Source organism: Canis lupus, chromosome 10 (genome assembly GCF_003254725.2).
Source record: "Canis lupus dingo isolate Sandy chromosome 10, ASM325472v2, whole genome shotgun sequence".
NCBI classification, from domain to species: Eukaryota; Metazoa; Chordata; class Mammalia; order Carnivora; family Canidae; genus Canis; species Canis lupus.
Window position 1 is genome coordinate 45786988 of NC_064252.1, and position 19019 is coordinate 45806006.

The 19019-nt window shown below is 39.2% G+C and overlaps 1 protein-coding gene across 3 annotated transcripts in view; it reads right to left on the reverse strand.

Annotated features, from left to right (window-relative positions):
* The window catches only part of C10H2orf92 (chromosome 10 C2orf92 homolog), a 46121-nt gene that overhangs the window by 24610 nt on the left and 2492 nt on the right, over positions 1-19019 (reverse strand). The window contains exons 3-7 of one of the 3 annotated variants that reach the window (XM_049115861.1): positions 13923-14058; positions 13236-13285; positions 11220-11351; positions 8321-8455; positions 8144-8206 (exon numbers count right to left, since the gene is read on the reverse strand). In XM_049115861.1, the coding sequence (XP_048971818.1) occupies positions 8144-8206; positions 8321-8455; positions 11220-11280 (259 nt within the window). In that variant the 5' untranslated portion in view covers positions 11281-11351; positions 13236-13285; positions 13923-14058. Of the gene's footprint in view, positions 1-8143; positions 8207-8320; positions 8456-11219; positions 11371-13235; positions 13286-13922; positions 14059-19019 lie in introns of those variants that run through there. The other 2 variants (XM_049115860.1, XM_049115862.1) reach the window with 2 other exon arrangements.

Below are 19019 nucleotides of genomic sequence, written 5' to 3' on the forward strand. Positions count from 1 at the left end.
CTATTACACCAACAAACCACAAGAAATGGACAAATTCCTAGAAACATACAACTTACCAAGACTGAATCATGAAGAAATAGAAAAGCTTAACTGACCAATAATGAGTAGGGAAATTGAATCAATAATTAAAATCTTCCCAGGAAAGAAAAGCCCAGGACAAGATGGCTTCACAGGTGAATTCTACCAAACATCTAAAGAAGAATTAGTGCTGATCCTCCTCAAACTATTCCAAAAAACTGGAGAAGAGAAACTCTCAAACTCACTTTACAAGGACAGCAAAGCCAAATAATATACCAAAAGTCAGATAAGAACACTACAAGAAAAGAAAACTATAGACCAATATCCCTAATGAATAGAAATGCAAAATTCTCAGCAACATATTAGCAAACTGAATTCAACAGCATATGAAAATATATGAAAAGAGTTATACACCATAACCAAGTGGAATTTATCCATCAAATGCAAAAATGATTCAACATATGCAAATCAATAAGCGTGATACACCACATTAATAGAATGAAAGATAAAGATCATTTGATCATCTCAACAGATGAAGGAAAAAAATTTGACAAACTACAACATCCTTTCATTTAAAAAAAATGCTCAACAAATTTGGTTATAGAAGGAATACATATGACGAGCCCACAGGTAACATCATATTCAATAGTGAAAGGTTGAAAGCTTTTCATCTAAGACCAGGAACTAGACAAAGGTGCTAACTCTCATCATTCCTATTCAACATAGTACTGGAAGTGCTAGAGCAATCAGCAAGAAAAAGAAAATAAAGTCATCCAAATCACAAGAGTAAGAAGTAAAATTATCTTTGTTCGCAGATGATATAATCTTACATGAAGAAAATTCTAAAGACTACCAAAAAACAGAATTAATCAATGAGTTCAGTAAAATTTCAGGATACAAAATCAACAGGATACAAATCACTTACAATTCTATACACTAACAATGAAACATCTGAAAAAGAAAACAACTCATTCACAATAATATTAAAAACAATAGAATAGTTAGAAAAAATTAACCAGAGGCAAAAGATCTATACACGTAAAACTATAATACTTTGGATACATAGGAATAAATCTAACCAAAGAGGTAAAACATCTTTATTCTGAAAACTATAGAACACTTATGAAAGAAATTGAGGAAGACACAAAGAATTGGAAAAACATTCTATGCTCATGGATTAGAAAAACAAATATTGTTAAAATGTCTATGTTACTCAAAGCAATCTACACAATCAATGCAATCCCTATCAAAATACCATCAACAGGGGGTTCCCTGGGTAGCTTGGTGGTTCAGCGCCTGCCTTCCGCCCAGGGCGCAAAACTAGAAACCCGGGATCAAGTCCCGTGTTGGGCTCCCTGCATGGAGCCTGCTTTTCCCTCTGCCTGTGTCTCTGCCTCTCTCTCTCTCTCTCTCTCTCTCTCTCTCTCTCTCTCCCTCTCTCTCACTGTCTTTCATGAATAAATAAATAAAATTTTTAGAATACCATCAACATTTTTCACAGAGCTCAAATAACCCTAAAATTTGTATGGAACCAGAAAAGACCCTGAATAGCCAAAGGAATGTTGAAAAAGAAAACCAAAGCTGGTGGCATCACAGTTTTGGACTTCAAGCTCTATTACAAAGCTCTAATCATCAAGACAGTATGATATTGGCACAAAAACAGGCACATAGATCAATAGAACAGAATAAAGAACCTAGAAATGGACCTTCAACTCTATGGTCAACTAATCTTCAACCAAGCAGGAAAGAATATCCGATGGAAAAAAAGATGGTCTCTTCAACAAATGGTGTTGGGAAAATTGAATAGCCACATGTAGGAGAATGAAACTGGACCATTTTCTTACACCATAAACAAAAATAAACTCAAAATTGATGAAAAACCTAAATGTGAGACAAGAATCCATCAAAATCCTAGAGGGGACTGCAGGCAGCAACCTCTTCAATCTCAGCCGCAGCGACTTCTTGTTAGGTCTTCAAAGGCAAGGGCAAAAAAACACAAAAATTAACTACTGGGACTTCATCAAGATAAAGTTTTTGCCCAGTAAAGGAAACAGTCAACAAAACCAAAAGACAACCTATAGAATGGGAGAAGATATTTGCAGATGTTTTATCAGATAAAGGGCTATTATCAAAGATTTACAGGGCAGCCTGGGTGGCTCAGTGGTTTAGCGCCGCTTTCGGCCCAGGATCGAATCCTGCGTCGGGCTCCCTGTGTAGAGCCTGCTTCTTCCTCTGACTATGTCTCTGCCTCTCTCTCTCTATGTCTCTCCCATGAATAAATAAATAAAATCTTAAAAAAAAAAGATTTAGAGAACTTATCAAACTCAACATCTGAAAAAACCCAAATAATCCAATCAAGAAATGGGCAGAAGATATGAACAGATATTTCTTCAAAGAAGACATACAAATGGCCAATAGATACATGAAAAAAATGCTCAACATCACTCAGCATCAGGGAAATACAAATCAAAACCACAGTGAGATACCTCCTCATGCCAGTCAAAATGGCTAAAATTAACAATTCAGGAAACAACAAATGTTGGTGAGGATGCAAAGAAAGGGGAACCCTCTTACACTGCTGGTGGGAATGCAAACTGGTACAGCCACACTGGAAAACAGTATACAGGTTTCTCAAGAGTAAAATAGAGCTACCCTATGACCCAGTAATTGCACTCCTAGGTATTTACCCAAAGGATCAAACGTAGTGCTCTGAAGGGGCTCCTGCACCCCAATGTTCATAGCAGCAATGTCCACAATAACCAAACTATTGAAAGAGCCCAGATATCCATGGTCAGATGAATGGATAAAGAAAATGTGGTCTATATATACACAATGGAATATTACTCAGCCATCAAAAAAATGAAATCTTACCATCTGCAATGACATGGATGAAACTAGAAGGTATCATCCTAAGCAAAATAAGTCAATAGAGAAAGACAATTATGATTTCACTCATACGTGGAATTTATGAAACAAAACAGATGATCATAGGGGAAGGGATGGGAAAATAAAATAAGATGAAATGAGAGGAGGAGACATAATCATAAGACATTATCAAATCATAAGAGACTTCAACTATAGAAAACAAACCAAGGGTTGCTGGATGGGAGGTGAGGGGGATGGGGTAACTGGGTAATGGGCATGATGAAGGGCAGGTGATATAATGAGTATTGGGTGTTAGATGCAACTGATGAATCACTGAACTCTACCTATGAAACCGACAATACACTCTAGGTTAATTAACTTAATATAAATAAAATAATTTTTTTTAACTACAAGACTTTGATGAAAACAGTTGACAAAGACACAAAGGGAAAGATATCCTATGTTCATGGCTCAGAAGAACAAATATTGCCATAATGTCTATACTACTCAAAGCCATTTATAGATGCAATGTGATCCCTATTAAAATCTCGATGGCTGGGTGCCTGGGTGGTTCAGTAGGTTAAGCACTTGACTCTTGATTTCAGCTCAGGTCATGATCTCAGGGTTGTGAGATTGGTTGTGAGCCTGGAATCCACCTCTATGCTGGGTGGAGCCTTCTTAAGATTTTGTCTCTCCCTCTCCCTCTGCCCCTATCCACCTCTCAGGCTATAAATACATAAATAAATAAATAAATAAATAAATAAATAAATAAATAAATACATCCCCAATGGCATTTTTCACAGAAATAGAAAAAACAATCCTAAAATTCAGTTGGAACCACAGAAGACCCTAAATAGCTAAAGAAATCCTGATAAAGGAACAAAGCTGGAGGAGACACTACAATTCTTGATTTCAAACTATACTACAAAGCTGTAACAATCACAACATAAAAACTGTATGGCATAAAAATAGACATATAGATTAATGGAACAAAACTGAGAGCCCAAAATAAACTTTGCATATGCAGTCAACTCATACTTGACAAGAAAGCCAAGGATACTCAATGGGGAAAACATAGTCTCTTTAATAAACAGTGTTGAGAAAACTGAATAACCACATGCAGAAGAATAAAATGGACCACTAAAGTACACCACTCAACAACAACAACAACAACAAAAAGATTCAAAATGGATTAACAACTTAGTAACTGAAACCACAAAACTAGAAGGAATCGTAAGAGAAAAGTTCTCTGGCATTGGTCTTTTTTTTCTTAAATTTTTAAATTTAAATTCAATTTAAGGGGTGCATGGGTGGCTCAGTAAGTTGAGTATCCAACTCCTCATTTTACCTCAGGTCATGATCTCGGGGTTATGAGATCGAGTCCCATCTTGGGCTCCGCACTCAGCTGAGAGTCTGCTTAAGATTCTCTCTCTCCCCCTCTCTCTGCCCTTCCCCGCACTTGTGTGCACTCTCACTCTCTCTCTCAAATAAATAAGTAAATTCAATTTAATTAACATATAGTGTATTATTAGTTTCAGAGGTAGAATTTAATGATTCATCAGTTGCATTAACACCCAGTGCTCATTACTTCAAGTGTCCTCCTTAATGCCCATCACTCAGTTACCTGCCCCCCTCCAGCAACACTCAGTCTGTTTTCTATAGTTCTTGGCAACAATTTTTTGTATACAATATCAAAGCACAGGAAACAAAAGCAAAAATAAACAAGAGAAACTACATTAAAGTGCTACAAAGCTTTTTTTGTACAGCAAGAGAAACAATCAACAAAATGAAAAGCAACCTAGAGAATGGAAGAAAATATGTGCAAATCATATATCTGATAAGGGATTAATATCAAAATATATAAAGAACTCGTACAACTCAACAGCAAAAAAAGAAACAATATGACTCTTAAATGGGCAGAGGAATTAGACATTATTCCAAAGACATAAAAATGGCCAACAGATACTTGAAATGGTGTCAACATCACTCATCATCAGGGAAATGCAAATCAAAATCACACTCTCACTACTGTAAGAATGGCTATCATCAAAAAGACAAGAAATAAGTGTTCATGAGGATTGGAGGAAAGGAAACCCTTATGTACTGTTGGTGGGAATGTAAATTGGTACAGGGTTCATGGAAGTTCCTCAAAAAATTAAAAATAGGACTACCATATCATCCAGCAGTCCCACCTGTGGGTATACATCCAAAGGAAACGCAAACAGGATCTCAAGGAGATTATTTGCATTCCTATGTTCACTGCAGCAGTATTCACAATAGCCAAGACATAGGAACCATTTAAGTGTCCATCAATGAATGAATGGAAAGAAGAGGTGATATATATATATATATTACATAATATTATTTGGCCATGAAAAGAAGGAAATCCTGTGTTTTGCAACCATGTAAATAGACCTCGAGGGCATTATACTAAATGAAATAGAGAAACAAAAATACTCTATGATCTCACTTACGTGTAGAATCTAAATTAGCTGAACTCAGTAACAGAAAGTAGAGTGGTGATTGCCAGGGGTAAGGGGTAGAGGAAATGGGGAGATATTGATCAAAACTTACAAAGTTCCAGTTATAAGGTGAGTAAGTTCTGGTGATCTAATGCACAACATTGTGATTATAGTTAATTATACTATATTACATACTTGAAAGTTGCTAAAAAAAAGTAGATCTTAAATATTCTCAGCATTAAAAAGAAATAATTACAGGAAACAGTGGAGGAATTAGGTAACACTATGATGTTCATCATTTTGCAATATATGTATCAAGTCACCATGTTTACACATTAAACGTACACAGTATTATATGTCAATCATATCTCAAATAAATGTGGAGAGGGGACATAAGGTGGTTAAGAAGTTTTTGTGAACTATTTATCACTCTGAATCATATAGCATTGTTTGGGGGTAAAATGTGTTCCAACTTCAAAATAACAGGACCAAAATAAACATTTAGAACCCAAATTATACAAAGAAACTCTGTATAATGGTTGCCATACGTAGTAGGCACTACTTGGTTAAATATTTTAGAGAAGACAAAAACAAAAATATTTTACAGAAGACAAAAACAAAAACCTGCTGCCTGGTCTGCATCCCTGAGCCATCCAGACACGTGCGAGAGGCAGAAGTACAAAGAGACACAACCAAACACATTGATGCAGCCACACAGAGCAATATGGCAAAGGACAGGAGCAGACAGGAGAGGAAAGCCAGAAGGCAGGCACTAGGCTGAGCAGACTGAGAAGAAGTAGTGGGTCCTGCCAGGTGAGGCTGTGTTCTAGATCCAGTTGACCATGGTATTTACTGAGACCTCAAAAGTCACTCCTGTATGTAGATGTTGGGTGTCAGTAGACTCCCTCCACCTACACTCTGGTGCTCATAGTGATCTCAGCAGCCCTGATGCATCAGTGTGGGTAAGGACTGCCAGGACACAACAAATCCAAAGGCAAGGCTATCCTCAGAGAGTTGCAAAATTCACTTACAAGTGTTGTATATGAAAACTGTACCTACAAAAATTAGGTAGAGGTAGGGGGAAGAGGGAGAAGAATAACAGATTTTATAAGTTCAGAAAATTCTTCCTTTATAAAACTGTTAGTAATTTCTCACATTTATATTTTTTGAAATATATTAATTTCTCCTTATTTATTTTTTTAAGATGTTATCTATTTAATTAGAGAGAGAGAGAGCATGACCAGGGAGAGGGAGAGAAAATCTCAAGCAGACATCCCGCTGAGCACTGAGCCTGACAAGAGGTTCGATCCCATGACCCCAAGATCATGACCTGAGTCAAAAGCAAGAGTTGGACGCTTAACCAACAAAGCCACTCAGGTATCCCTCCTTCTTTTTTAAAGACAGTTTCTATCTGTCTCTGAGGACAACAGTTTTATTTTCCCCTTCTAGGTTTCTTTGCTAAGCCACAGAAAACAATCACAAATTCCATTAATATGGTATTTATTCTGAGTCCTTTCTCAAGGGCTGTTGGTACATTGGCAGATGGCCTACTCACTTGATAAAATAGGTGCTTATGATAGCAACCCCCAAAAATTAGCTATCAGAATTACTAGTAAAATGATGAGTTCTCATCACTAGTCCCTTCCTTGATAGATGTATTGACCTACACAATCCTGAATTGTTGCTCAGAGAGAACCTGGAGAGTTTATTGGTGGCCCACCAATGCCAAGGCCAACACTGGCATGGCACTGGGCAGGTCAGTAGACCCTCCTGAGTTGATGGAATCTTCCCAAACCCTGAACTAGACACCCTTCTTCACACTCACTCACTCCCCTTCCACACATGTAGGGTGGGATTCAGAGATATGGAGCTCCTGCAAGAAGGAGAAAAGTCTTCTGATCCCAGGTGAGAATTCCTGAGAGCACAGTAGGAGGCTACAAGAGCTATCTGCATCCCTTCACTCATTCAATCATGGCAACCTATCCATCATTCAATCAGCCAGATACTCAGTGCAGATTTACCGGAGCCTCTTAAATAGCACAGTGGAGAAAGGGCAAACCCAGAAATCCTGACATGGGACAGCTCCTGGAAAAAAAAAAGTCCATGTCCTGTGTAAAGGGAAATGTCCCCCATCCAAGCAGGATTGACAGGCATAGAGCTCTGTGATCAGAACACCCAATAGGTCTTAACCTGGAGGGAAGCATAGTTGCTTACACTCCTGAGAGCTGTTTCTCAGACCAAAAGTAACCCTCAGTGTCTATTCCTGACCTAAACACACCACCAGAGAAGAGATATTTCTTTGGGAAAAACGTCCCAGGACAGAATCATCCCAAACCAAGGAATCTGATCACTGGGATGGGGGTGGAGGAGGGAAGAGGATCTGTCTCTTCTTAACAATCTCCCCAGGGGATTTTCATGCTCAACTAGGACTGAGGACCTGGGAAAAAGGTTTATCTCAGCCTCAGGTCCTCTCTACTGCTGCAGGAATCCCCCAAGGATCTTGTCAGGCAGATGTGATGCAGCTGGTCTAAGGTGGGGTCTGACTCAGCACTTGTAGTAACTTGTGGCCCTGCTGCTGCTACATAGACCCCACTTTGAGGAGCAGAAACCTTTCCATGTGTTTATCTTTCTATGCTTTGCCTAATTTCCTGGGACTCTGACATTCAAAGAACTGGTTCTAACCTCAAGGCAAGCCCTCTCCCTCCCATCCAAGCACTAGGTTATCTGAGCAACAACCATGGACAAGGACGAGACTCTTCATATATAGGCCGATGGCTTCACCTGAGGGAGGTACTTACCAAATATTTTAGCCAAACCTTCATCCAAAGTTTTTGAACTTGATGAAAATTCAGTATTTGAGCCTGTGGGGAAAATAAACCTTATCTGTGATTAAATCATTCACTGGACCTGCATGTATTCTTTTTAAGTCAATATTCTCTTGCACGGTATTTTGAGAGGAGTATCACACACTTCACCTGCTCCAGGAGAAGGAGAACTGGACTTGGGTTCTAGTCCACCTTTTGAGTGCCTCGTGCTCTTGGGCAGTAGAGTTCTGAGGGATTTGGCTTTCCCATCTGAGACTGGTGGGAAAGGTGCCAACCACAAGAGGCCTGTGAAGAAGGAAAGAGATGAAATTTGCTGATGTCATCTGTGGATGAAAAGTGCTATCCCCTTATCACATCCCAGTGTTCGTATCTACTATAAACTGCAATAGGTGACCCTGGATCCAAGCATGGTTATGCTCAGTGTTCAGTTCTGGGGGAGAGCAAAGAGAGATGGACACAACATCTCAGTGTCTTTTCAACAAAAACTTTCCCCTCCATAGGAAAAGATGCCAACAAGCAATGACTTTGACCATCTTGGAAATGTGATGCCTTCTTGTTTTGGAGGACAGGGAACAACACTACTGCATACTCTGCACTAAACCACACTAGAGTCTATGTTTGGAGGGGGCTCAGAGGGCCTCAGGCCACCCCCTACCTGACCTGTTTGATAAGCACAAGGAATTTCTGATGTTGTCATTGACGAATGGAAAAAACGAAGGTATAAATGGAAAAGCACTGGGTTAACAATCTCCTCTAGGATGTCATGGAGTGATTTCAAGACTTCTGCTGACACTCATGGGGCCACATCAAGGATATGGGTTAACTCTGCTAAAAGATGTAGCAACTCATGGAATTTTGAAGTATATTTCAGGCTTTTCTCTATGAAGGTTGCAATGTCTTAGGTGCTGCACAAATTTTCTTGATTCTAAGTCAAGGCTAGCCCTTTTCTCTGGTCCAAAGGAGTAGACAAACCAAGGAAGAAAAACTTATCCCCTAATGAAGAAGTTTCAGGGCATAGCACCAACTACTCTGAGTGCCACGCATTCATAAAGTATCTGCAAGAATCAGAACTTCTTATAACCAGTGACAATGCTAAGTCTCACCTGGTTTCCTGACAGAAAACCTGCATAGTAATGTGTGCACCTGGCAGCTTTCAACTCTACAGGAAAACCAGTGATCATGTAATTAATGGTGCATAGATATTGCTTCCAGGTGTGATGGCTTTTTGGTAAATGAAAGAAATAAAAAGTTCTTGGAACATCTAGGCGGCTCAGTGGTTGAGTGTCTGCCTTCAGATTGGGTGGTGATCCTGGGGTCCTGGGATTGAGGCCTGTATCAGGCTCTCTGCAGGGAGCCTGCTTTCCCTCTCCCTCTGCCTAGTTCTCTGCCTCTCTCTGTGGGTCTCTCATGAATAAATAAAATCATAAAAAAAATAAAAAGTTCTCTTTTGCTAAGATATTAGTGATCCATTAAGAATCAATACTATGGAAGTGGAAGTAAGCCCATGCAGTAAAACATTTGTTCACAAAAATGCTTTGTTTTTTTTTTCTTTTTTAAAAAAAGCTATTTATTTATTCATGAGACACAGAGAGAGAAGTAGAGACACAGGCGGAGGGAGAAGCAGACTCCCTGCGGGGAGCCTGATGTGGGACTCAATCCCAGGACCCTAGGATCGATCACACCCTGAGCCAAAAGCAAACGCTCAACCACTAAGCCACCCAGGTGCCCCAAATGCTTTGGTTTTTAAGGTGCCTGACAAGGGTAGTCACATTTTCCCCTTTTCTCGATGTCACCCCTGACAGTTTGCATAATGTGCCTACTGTCCTTTTTGCTTCTCTCCACAGACCCAATAGCCATACACAGAGAATTTGCCAGAATGCTGTCAGCCAACTAGTTTAGTAGATAGCAAAAGTGGTTCCAAATGCAGCCAAACCCTAAAAATAGAGTATGTAAATCTAATGTTCACTTTGAAAAATCTATATTCATAACATGTTTATAACAGCATTATTAAGATAGCTAAAAAGTGGAAACCACCCAAATGTCCACCAGTTGACAACTGGATTAACTGGCTGTGGCATATTCATACAATGGAATATTGTTTAGCTTTAGAAAGGAATGAAGTACTGACACAGGCTGCAGTGTGGCTGAACCATGAAACATATTATATGAAAGAAGCCAGTCACAAAAGATCACATGTTGTATGATTCCATATATGAAACGTCCAGAATAGACAAATCTATAGAGCAGTCAGTAGATTAGTGGCCAGGGGCTGTGGGAAAGAGGGAGCGGGGAGTGATGTGATACCTAGTGAGTGTGATAGTACTTTACGGAATGATGAAAATGTTCTAAAACTAAGTGGGGCTGATTCACAACTCTGTGAATATACTAAAAACCACTGAATTATATACTTTAAAAGGGTGAATTTTATGTTATGTGAGTTATATCTCAATAAAGCTGTTATTTAAAGTGGGAGCGGCATGCCTGGATGGCTCAGTCAGTTAAGAATCTGCCTTGGGCTCAAGTCATGATCCCAGAGTCCTGGGATCATGACTGCTCAGTGGGGAGCCTGCTTCTCCCACTCCCTCCTTGCTCATGCTCTCTTTCTCATTCTCTCTTTCCATCAAATAAAATCTTTTAAAAAATAAAATAAAACATGTGTGTTGTATATAAGGGGATAGATAAAACAAGATTGACCCCCCCCAAAAAAAAAGATTGACCTAAATTAGTGCACACAAGTTTATACTAATCTATTTTTGTGTATGTTGAGAAATTTCAGTGTGCAAGTGGGCTACTCTCCCATAGAGGTCTTTTGAGAAAGCTTCAGTTCGGAAAAATGTTAAAGCTATCCCCTTCTGAGCAAGAAGTCCCTATGGTAGATTCAAGTAGGTGAGGAAAGTAGAGGCAGGGAGAAATTCTATGTTCACTGTTTCAGAACCTGTGGGAGGAGAACTCCATTTCCTGCCTGGTTTAAGTTCACAGCAAGTCTCTTACTGGTATATCTGCCCCACTATACTTGTGACAGGACCTTTGAAAGGGTAGAACTCTGTACCTTGCCAATAGTCCAGGAAGAGAACAAAGAAGAGGGTTTCTGCTCCTCTTTTCTTTGGCATAGTCTGTATATCTCCTGAAATCCTTCAGACATAACAGCCTTTAGCTCCAGGATACTGCAGATCTAGATGGTCTGTGAAGTCATACCAGGAAGCAAGGTTCTATAGTGGGCAATTCTAGAATGGGAAGGGGGCAGGGTCTGGTGTCTGTGGACAGGGATGAGAAAGGGACAGTGGTCACCCTGAGGAAATAGGCTTTCCACTCACTTCCTTCAGCTCTACAGTGCTTTCTTCCATCCTGCACACATTGCAGCCTGAAGATGGTAGGATATTAGCCAGATCTGAAGTGAGGGGCACCTGGCTGGCTCAGTTGGTGGAACACGTGACTCTTAATCTTGGGGTTATGAGTTCGAGCCCCACATTGGATGTGGAGATTACTTAAAAATTATACACACACACACACACACACACACACAAACACATATACATATAAATCAGCTTAAGTGAATTGGAAGTAGCTAGGTAAGTCAGAAAAATCCTATGCTAAATCAAGATATCGCATTAGAAAAGTACTGTTACTTGTATTACATATGATTATAACTCTGAAAATAAAGGTATAAGTTAATAGCACTTGTGTATCACTATTTCCCCTATTGTGTTTTATACATATTAAATGATTTTTAGGGATGCGTGGGTGGCTTAGTGGTTGAGCGTCTGCCTTTGGCTTGGGTCATGGTCCTGGGGTCCTGGGGTCCATCCGCATCAGCTCCCCGCAGGGAGTCTGCTTCTCCCTCTGCCTGTGCCTCTGCCTCTCTCTGTGTGTCTCTCATGAATAAATAAATAAAATATTTAAAAAAAAAGATTTTTAAAGGAAAAATCTTTATATTTTAGCACCTTTAAGTGCACGTTTTTTCCTGCATTTTTATTTTGCACTGGATCCCACAAATTTGTAGATAGCCCTGTCCTTTAGCCCTTGGACTCACGCACTGTATGCAGTCTGGGATTGAAGAGCTGTTTGAGGGACAAAAAGTTACACAAAATTATATAGTAGAATTCTGAGTGATTCAGGCACATTAGTTTGCTGGGGCTGCCATTTAAAAAGCACCACAGGGGGCACCTGGGTGGCTTAGTCAGTTAAGCTTCTTCCTTTGGCTCAGATCACCATCCGGATCCTGGATCCCAGGGTCAGTTGGGCTCTCTGCTCAGAGGAGAGTCTGCTTATCCCTCTCCCTCTGCCCCGATTCCCTCCCAGCTCATGTGTGCTCTCTCTCGTTCCATCTAAAAAATAAATAAATAAAATCCTTAAAAAACAAAACAAAAAAAGCACCACAAAAGGGGGAAGGGTGGTGCTTAAATAATAGAAATCTGTTGTCTTATAGTTTTGGAGACTAGGAGTCCAAGATCAAGGTGTCAGCAGTGTTGGTTCTTACTGAGGCTTCTCTTCTTGGCTTGTAAATGGTTGTCTTCTCCCTACGTCTTCACATTATCTTTCCTCCACATGTATCTGTGTCCAAATTTCCTCTTCTTATAAGGTGACAAGTCATACTGGCTTGGGGCTCACCCAGAGGACTTCATTATAATTTGATTGCCTGTCTAAAAGATAGGCCAAATAAAGCCACATTCTGAGGTACTGAGGGTGAGGACATCAACATATAAATTTAGGAAGAGGAATACAATTCAACCTATAACATTAGGTAATAGTGGCCCCATAAACCCTACTTCTCTAAAATATCTCCACAGAAACAAAAAACATAACAACACAAGCAACATATAAAAAAAACATAAGACTCACATTCGCAGCATAACCAAAAGATCGGAAATGTCCAACTTCAACCTACCAGAAAATAAAAAAACATAAGACTCACATTCGCAGCATAACCAAAAGATCGGAAATGTCCAACTTCAACCTACCAGAAAATACAGGCACAGACTCCCTCACTTCTGCCACTTGCCTTTATATAGAAAAAACACAGCCTCCCAAGATGGTCTAAAATCTCCTCCAGAAAGAGTAAACCTACCTGATGCATGGAAATGCCAAAAATGTATCCTGATAGGTGAGAACAAATACCTAGAGGTGGAAAAGACATGAGAAAAGAAATGAGTGAAGCTTCAGTGGAGCAAAACCCTGGATGGGGCTGAGAGTGGGCTAGGTGTGAGGTGGAAATGGAGTCCCCTGGAGTCTTTTTACCAGAAAGATTTCACACAATGCTGAGAGTTAGTAGAAACCAAGGCAATGGGCAATAGGCTAACTTCAAACTCAAGATGCACAACCACCTAATTCTTGATCCCCATCGCACACTCCTGCTACTTTCCCCATTTTGGCAACAAATTCATCCTTCCGTGTGCTCAGGCCAAAATCCAGGGTTCATCCTAGACCCCTTTCTTTCTCTCCACCACATATCCAGTCCATGAACAAATTCTCTCTGACTTTCCTACACATCCTCAAATCTGGCCACTTTCCCCACTTCCATTGTCCTTGTGGGGACTACACCAGCATCACCTTCATTTTACTGCTGATGAAATAAAAGACTAGGCAAGTCCCCTTAACATCCTTCAGGCCACTGCTGAATCCCAGTGAATCCCATTACCAGAGTCTCCACCACCTCCTCTACCATTTACCCCTTCCCTTCTTTCCATCTGCTAATATCACCAGAGGAACAGAATTCAGGCTGCTTTGCAACCTAAGTGCACCATATGACACTTACTTTTAAGTGATCATTAGACTTCCTATGCCTCATTTCTCTCATTTCTAGGCAGATTTGTTGAGTGACAAGGTACGAAGGGAAAACATCTATAATTATGCAGTCATCCAGGTCTAGAGCAGGAGTCAATAAACTTTTTCTATATAAAGCCAAATAGAAAATATTTTAGGCTTCACAGACTACATGTGTCTCTGCCACATATTCTTGTTTGTTTGTTGTTGTTACCTTTTATTTAAATATTATTTATTTATTTATTTAAGAGAGAGAAAAAAAAGAGAGAGAGAGATAGCATGAGCAGGGGGGAGGAGCAGAGGGAGAAGGAGAAGCAGACTCCTCACTGAGCAGGGAGCCCAATGTGGGGCTCAATCCCAGGGTCCAGAGATCATGACTTGAGCTGATGCAGAAGCTTACCTGACTGAGCCACTCAGGTGCCCCTACTGTACCTTTTAATAATGTAAAAATCAGTGAAAAAAGAAATCAGGAAACCAAAAGCTGGTTCTTTGAGAAAAATCAATAAAATAGATAAACCTCTAGTCAGAGGGAAAAAGACAGAAAACACCCATTACCAATATCAGGAACAAGAGAGTAGACATCACTACAGATACTACAGATGTTAAAAGGAAAATAATGTTATATTATGAACGACTTTTTGCCAATAGATTCCACAATTCAGATAAAATGCATAGATTCCTTGAAAGATACAAACAGAATTTGCTCAAGAAAAAAAAAAAAAAAAAAAGAAAAGAAAAGAAAAACCTAAACTGCTCTATAAAAAAGAAATTGTTTTTTCTAAAAAAGAAAAAGCTCGGGGATCCCTGGGTGGCTCAGGAGTTTAGCACCTGCCTTTGGCCCAGGGTGTTATCCTGGAGTCCCAGGATCGAGTCCTGCGTCGGGATCCTGGCATGGAGCCTGCTTCTCCCTCTGCCTGTGTCTCTGCCCCTCCTTCTCTCTCTATGTCTATCATAAAAAAATAAATAAAATCTTTTTAAAATTTTTTAAAAAGAAAAAGGAAAAAGCTCTACATTAAAGAAACTAAATTTGTAGGTACAAACCTTCACACAAAGAAAATTCAAAGCCCAGATGGCTTCAATGGTTAACTATACCAATATTCAAGGAATAAACATCATCAACTCTATAGAAAATCTTCTGAAAAGTTAAAACTTAAAAAAAAAAAGTTAAAACTGAGGAAATACTTCCTAACTCATTCCATGAGACGAGCATTATCCTGATACCAAGCCAGACAAAGGTATTATAATAAAAGAAAACTATAGGCCAATAACTTTCATAAAAGATGCAAAAATTCCTAACTGAATTTAAGAAAATTGAATCCAACAATATTTTTAAAGGCCAATATACTATAACTAAGTGAGATTTATTACAGGAATACAGGCTGCTTGAACGTTCAAAAATAGATAACTATAATTCATCACATTAATAGAAAAATCATATGATCATCACATTAGATACAGAAAATGCACTTGACAAACTCTAACATCTATTTAGGATAAAACTCCCATTGATGTAAAATAAAGGGACCTTTCTCAATTTGATAAAGGGCATCTATAAAAAAATCTACAGTAACATATATCATCGCAAAAGACTGAATGCTTTCTCCCTAATCTCAGGATGTGTGCAAAAATGTCATTCTCACCACTTTCATTCAACATTGTTCTAAAAGGTCTTATTCATTCAACAAGGCAGTAAAAAGAAATGAAATGTGTATATATTTATAAGAAAGAAAGAAGAAAGAAAGAAAGAAAGAAAAGAAAGAAAGAAAGAAAGAAAGAAAGAAAGAAAGAAAGAAAGAAAGAAAGAAAGAAAGAATAAATAGGGGTGCTTGGGTGGCTCAGTCAGTTAAGCATCAGACTCTTGATTGCAGCTCAGGTCATGATCTCAGGGTGCCCCAGGATGGGTGTGGAGCCTGCTTAAGATTTTGCCCCTCACCCTCTCTTAAAAAAAAAGGAAAGGAAGTAAAAGAAAGGAAAAGTAAAATTGTCTTTATTCTCAGTTGACTTGATTATCTATATAGAAAATTCTAAGAAAAAATGAGTTTAATAAGGTGGCAGGATACAAGGTCAATATTTAAAAATCAAGTGTATTAACAGAATGTAAAGACAAGCCACAGACTGGAAGAAGCTATTTGTGAAACACATATGTAACAAAGGGCTTGTATCTAAAATACACAAAGAATTCTTGGAGCACCTGGGTGTCTCAGTGGGTTAAGCGTCCAACTCTTGATCTCAGCTCAGGTCTTGATCTTGGAGGGGTAGCCCTCCATTAGGCCTCACACTGGGTGTGGAGCCTACTTAAAAAATAAATAAATAGGAGTGACTAGGTGGCTCAGTTGGTTAGGCAGCCAACTTTGGATTTTGGCTTGGGTTGTGATCTCAGGGTCCTGGGACAGAGCCCCACACTGGGCTCTGCACTCAGAAGGAAGTCAACTTCAAGATTCTCTCCCTCTCTCTCTTCTCTGCCCTCTCCCCCTCCTCACTCTGTCTAAAATAATAATTAAATAAATCTTTAAAAATAAATAAACAAATAAAATACAAAGAATTCTTAAAACTCAAAAAAAATTTTAAATGGCCAAAAAAAGGGGCACCTAAATGGTTAAGCATCTGCCTTCAGCTCAGGTCATCCTGTCCCTGCTCAGTGGGCAGCCTGCTTCTCCCTCTCCCTCTGCTGCTCCCCCTGCTTGTGCTCTCTCACTATCTCTCTGTTAATTAAATAAATATATTTTTTTAATGGGCAAAAGATCTGAACAGACACCTCACCAAATAAGATCTACAAGTAGCAAATAAGCATATGAAAAGATGCTCAACATCATATGTCATTAGGGAATTGCAAATTAAAACAGTAATGAGATACCACTATGCATCTATTAAAATGGCTAAAGTACAAAATACTGACAACAAATGCGGTGAGGATGTGGAGCAACGGGAATTCTCTTTTTAAAAAAAATTTTTTTTTTTTTTTTTTTTTTGCAACAGGAATTCTCATTTGTTACTGGTGGGAATATAAAATGTTACAGCCACTTTAGAATGAAGTTTGGTGGTTTCTTTAAAAAAGCATAGGCTTACCATCCACCAATTACACTCCTAGGTATTTACCCAAAAGAGCTGAAAACATGTTCAGACAAAAAGCTGCACATGAATGTTTATACCAGCTTTATTTACAATTGCCAAAAAATTGAAAGCAACTAGAATATCCTTCAATAGGTGAATGGATAAAAAACAAACAAACAAAAAAACTGTGGTACATTGAAACAATGGAATATTATTTAGCAATAAGAAGAAATGAGCTGTCAAGCCACAGAAACACAGAGAGGAAACGCCTAACACTAAGTGATAGAAGCCTTTCTGAAAAGGCTACATGCTGTCTGATTCCAATTATATGACATTTTGTAAAAGGCAAAACCATACAAATAGTAAAAATATCAGTGGTTGCCAGAGATTCAGGAGGGAGGAGTGAATAGGTGGAGCATAGGTGATTTTTTTCAGGGCCATAGAACTATAATGTATGATACTGTAATGGTGCTTATATGACATTATAGCATTTATCAAAATCCACAGAATGTACAACACAGAGTGAACCCTAGTGCAAACTACAGACCTTAGCTGATAATAATGTATCAATATTGGTTCATCAATTATAACAAACGTACCACACTAAAGCAAGATGTTAATACTAGGGGATGAGGTGCCTGGATGTCTTGGTAGGTTAAGTGTCCTACTCTTTTTTCAGCTCTGGTCATGATCTCATGGCTTGTGGGATTGACCCTGAAGTTGAGTCAGTCTCCTTGCTTAGCAGGGAGTCGGCTAGAAGATTTTCTCCATCTGCCCCTCCCCCCACCATGCATATGCATGCACATGCACGCTCTCTCTCTCAAATAAATAAAATAAATCTTTAAAAAAATAATAGGGGGCAGCCCCAGTGGCGCAGCAGTTTAGCGCTGCCTGCAGCCCAGGGTGTGATCCTGGAGACGCGGGATCGAGTCCCATGTTGGACTCCCTGCATGGAGCCTGCTTCTCCCTCTGCCCCCCACCCTGTCTCTCATGAATAAATAAATTAAATAAATAAATAAATAAATAAATAAATAAATAAATAAATAAATAAATAATAGGGGCAGCCCGGGTGGCTCAGCGGTTTAGCGCCACCTTCAGCCCAGGGCCTGATCCTGGAGACCTGGGATCCAGTCCCATGTCAGACTCCCCGCATGGAGCCTGCTTCTCCCTCTGCCTGTGTCTCTGCCTCTCTCTCTCTCTCTGCCTCTCATTAATAAATAAAATCTTTAAAAAAAATACTGTATTATGCGTAACTGTGTAATCATACACAATAGAGAATTCTAGAAAATGACAACTAGTCTATAGTACAGAAAATTTTGGCCAGCGCTTGTCTAAGGATAAAAGCATGGAAGGGAGACGGAAGATGAAGGCCATGATGAACTGCTAAGCAATGGATATATCTTCATTATCCTGACTGGGGAAAACGGTTTCATGGTGTATTCATATGTCAAAACTCACCAAATTGTACTCTTTATATACATGCAGTTTACTGTATGTCATTTATATCTCACAAAGCATAAGGAAATGCAGTATATAACAAGGTGATCCTATGTTTTCACCTGTGAGATATACAAGAATGAAATAGAATGATAGGGTTCTGATTTGAAGATGGCAAATTATACCCAGGCATCTGACCCTTCAGTTTATCCCAATCTTCCACTCTATGCTCCCAAAGAAATAATAAGGTAAGATCTTAAAGGGGAATCCAGCAGATATCAAAGGAGAAGCACTCAGGCTACAGCAAGAACTCCTCCAATTTTCAGAGTTAATTTAGTTGACAGTATTTCCTTAATAGTTTTGTTTGATCACAAATTTTTCATACATCATTGGTGGCCACAGTGAGTATCTGTAGTAGAAAGGATGAAGAGGTGGCATCAGGCATAGCATGCTATCCTCTCTTTCTTTTGGGGTCTCTCAGGGAAGTCCCCCAAAACCCTTTCCTATGGCTCTTCTACATGTGTTAAGAACTAACCTGCATTGGTAGCTTTTGTCTTTATTAGTAATGTGGGTAAAAGGAATGGTTACTGAAATTCGGAAG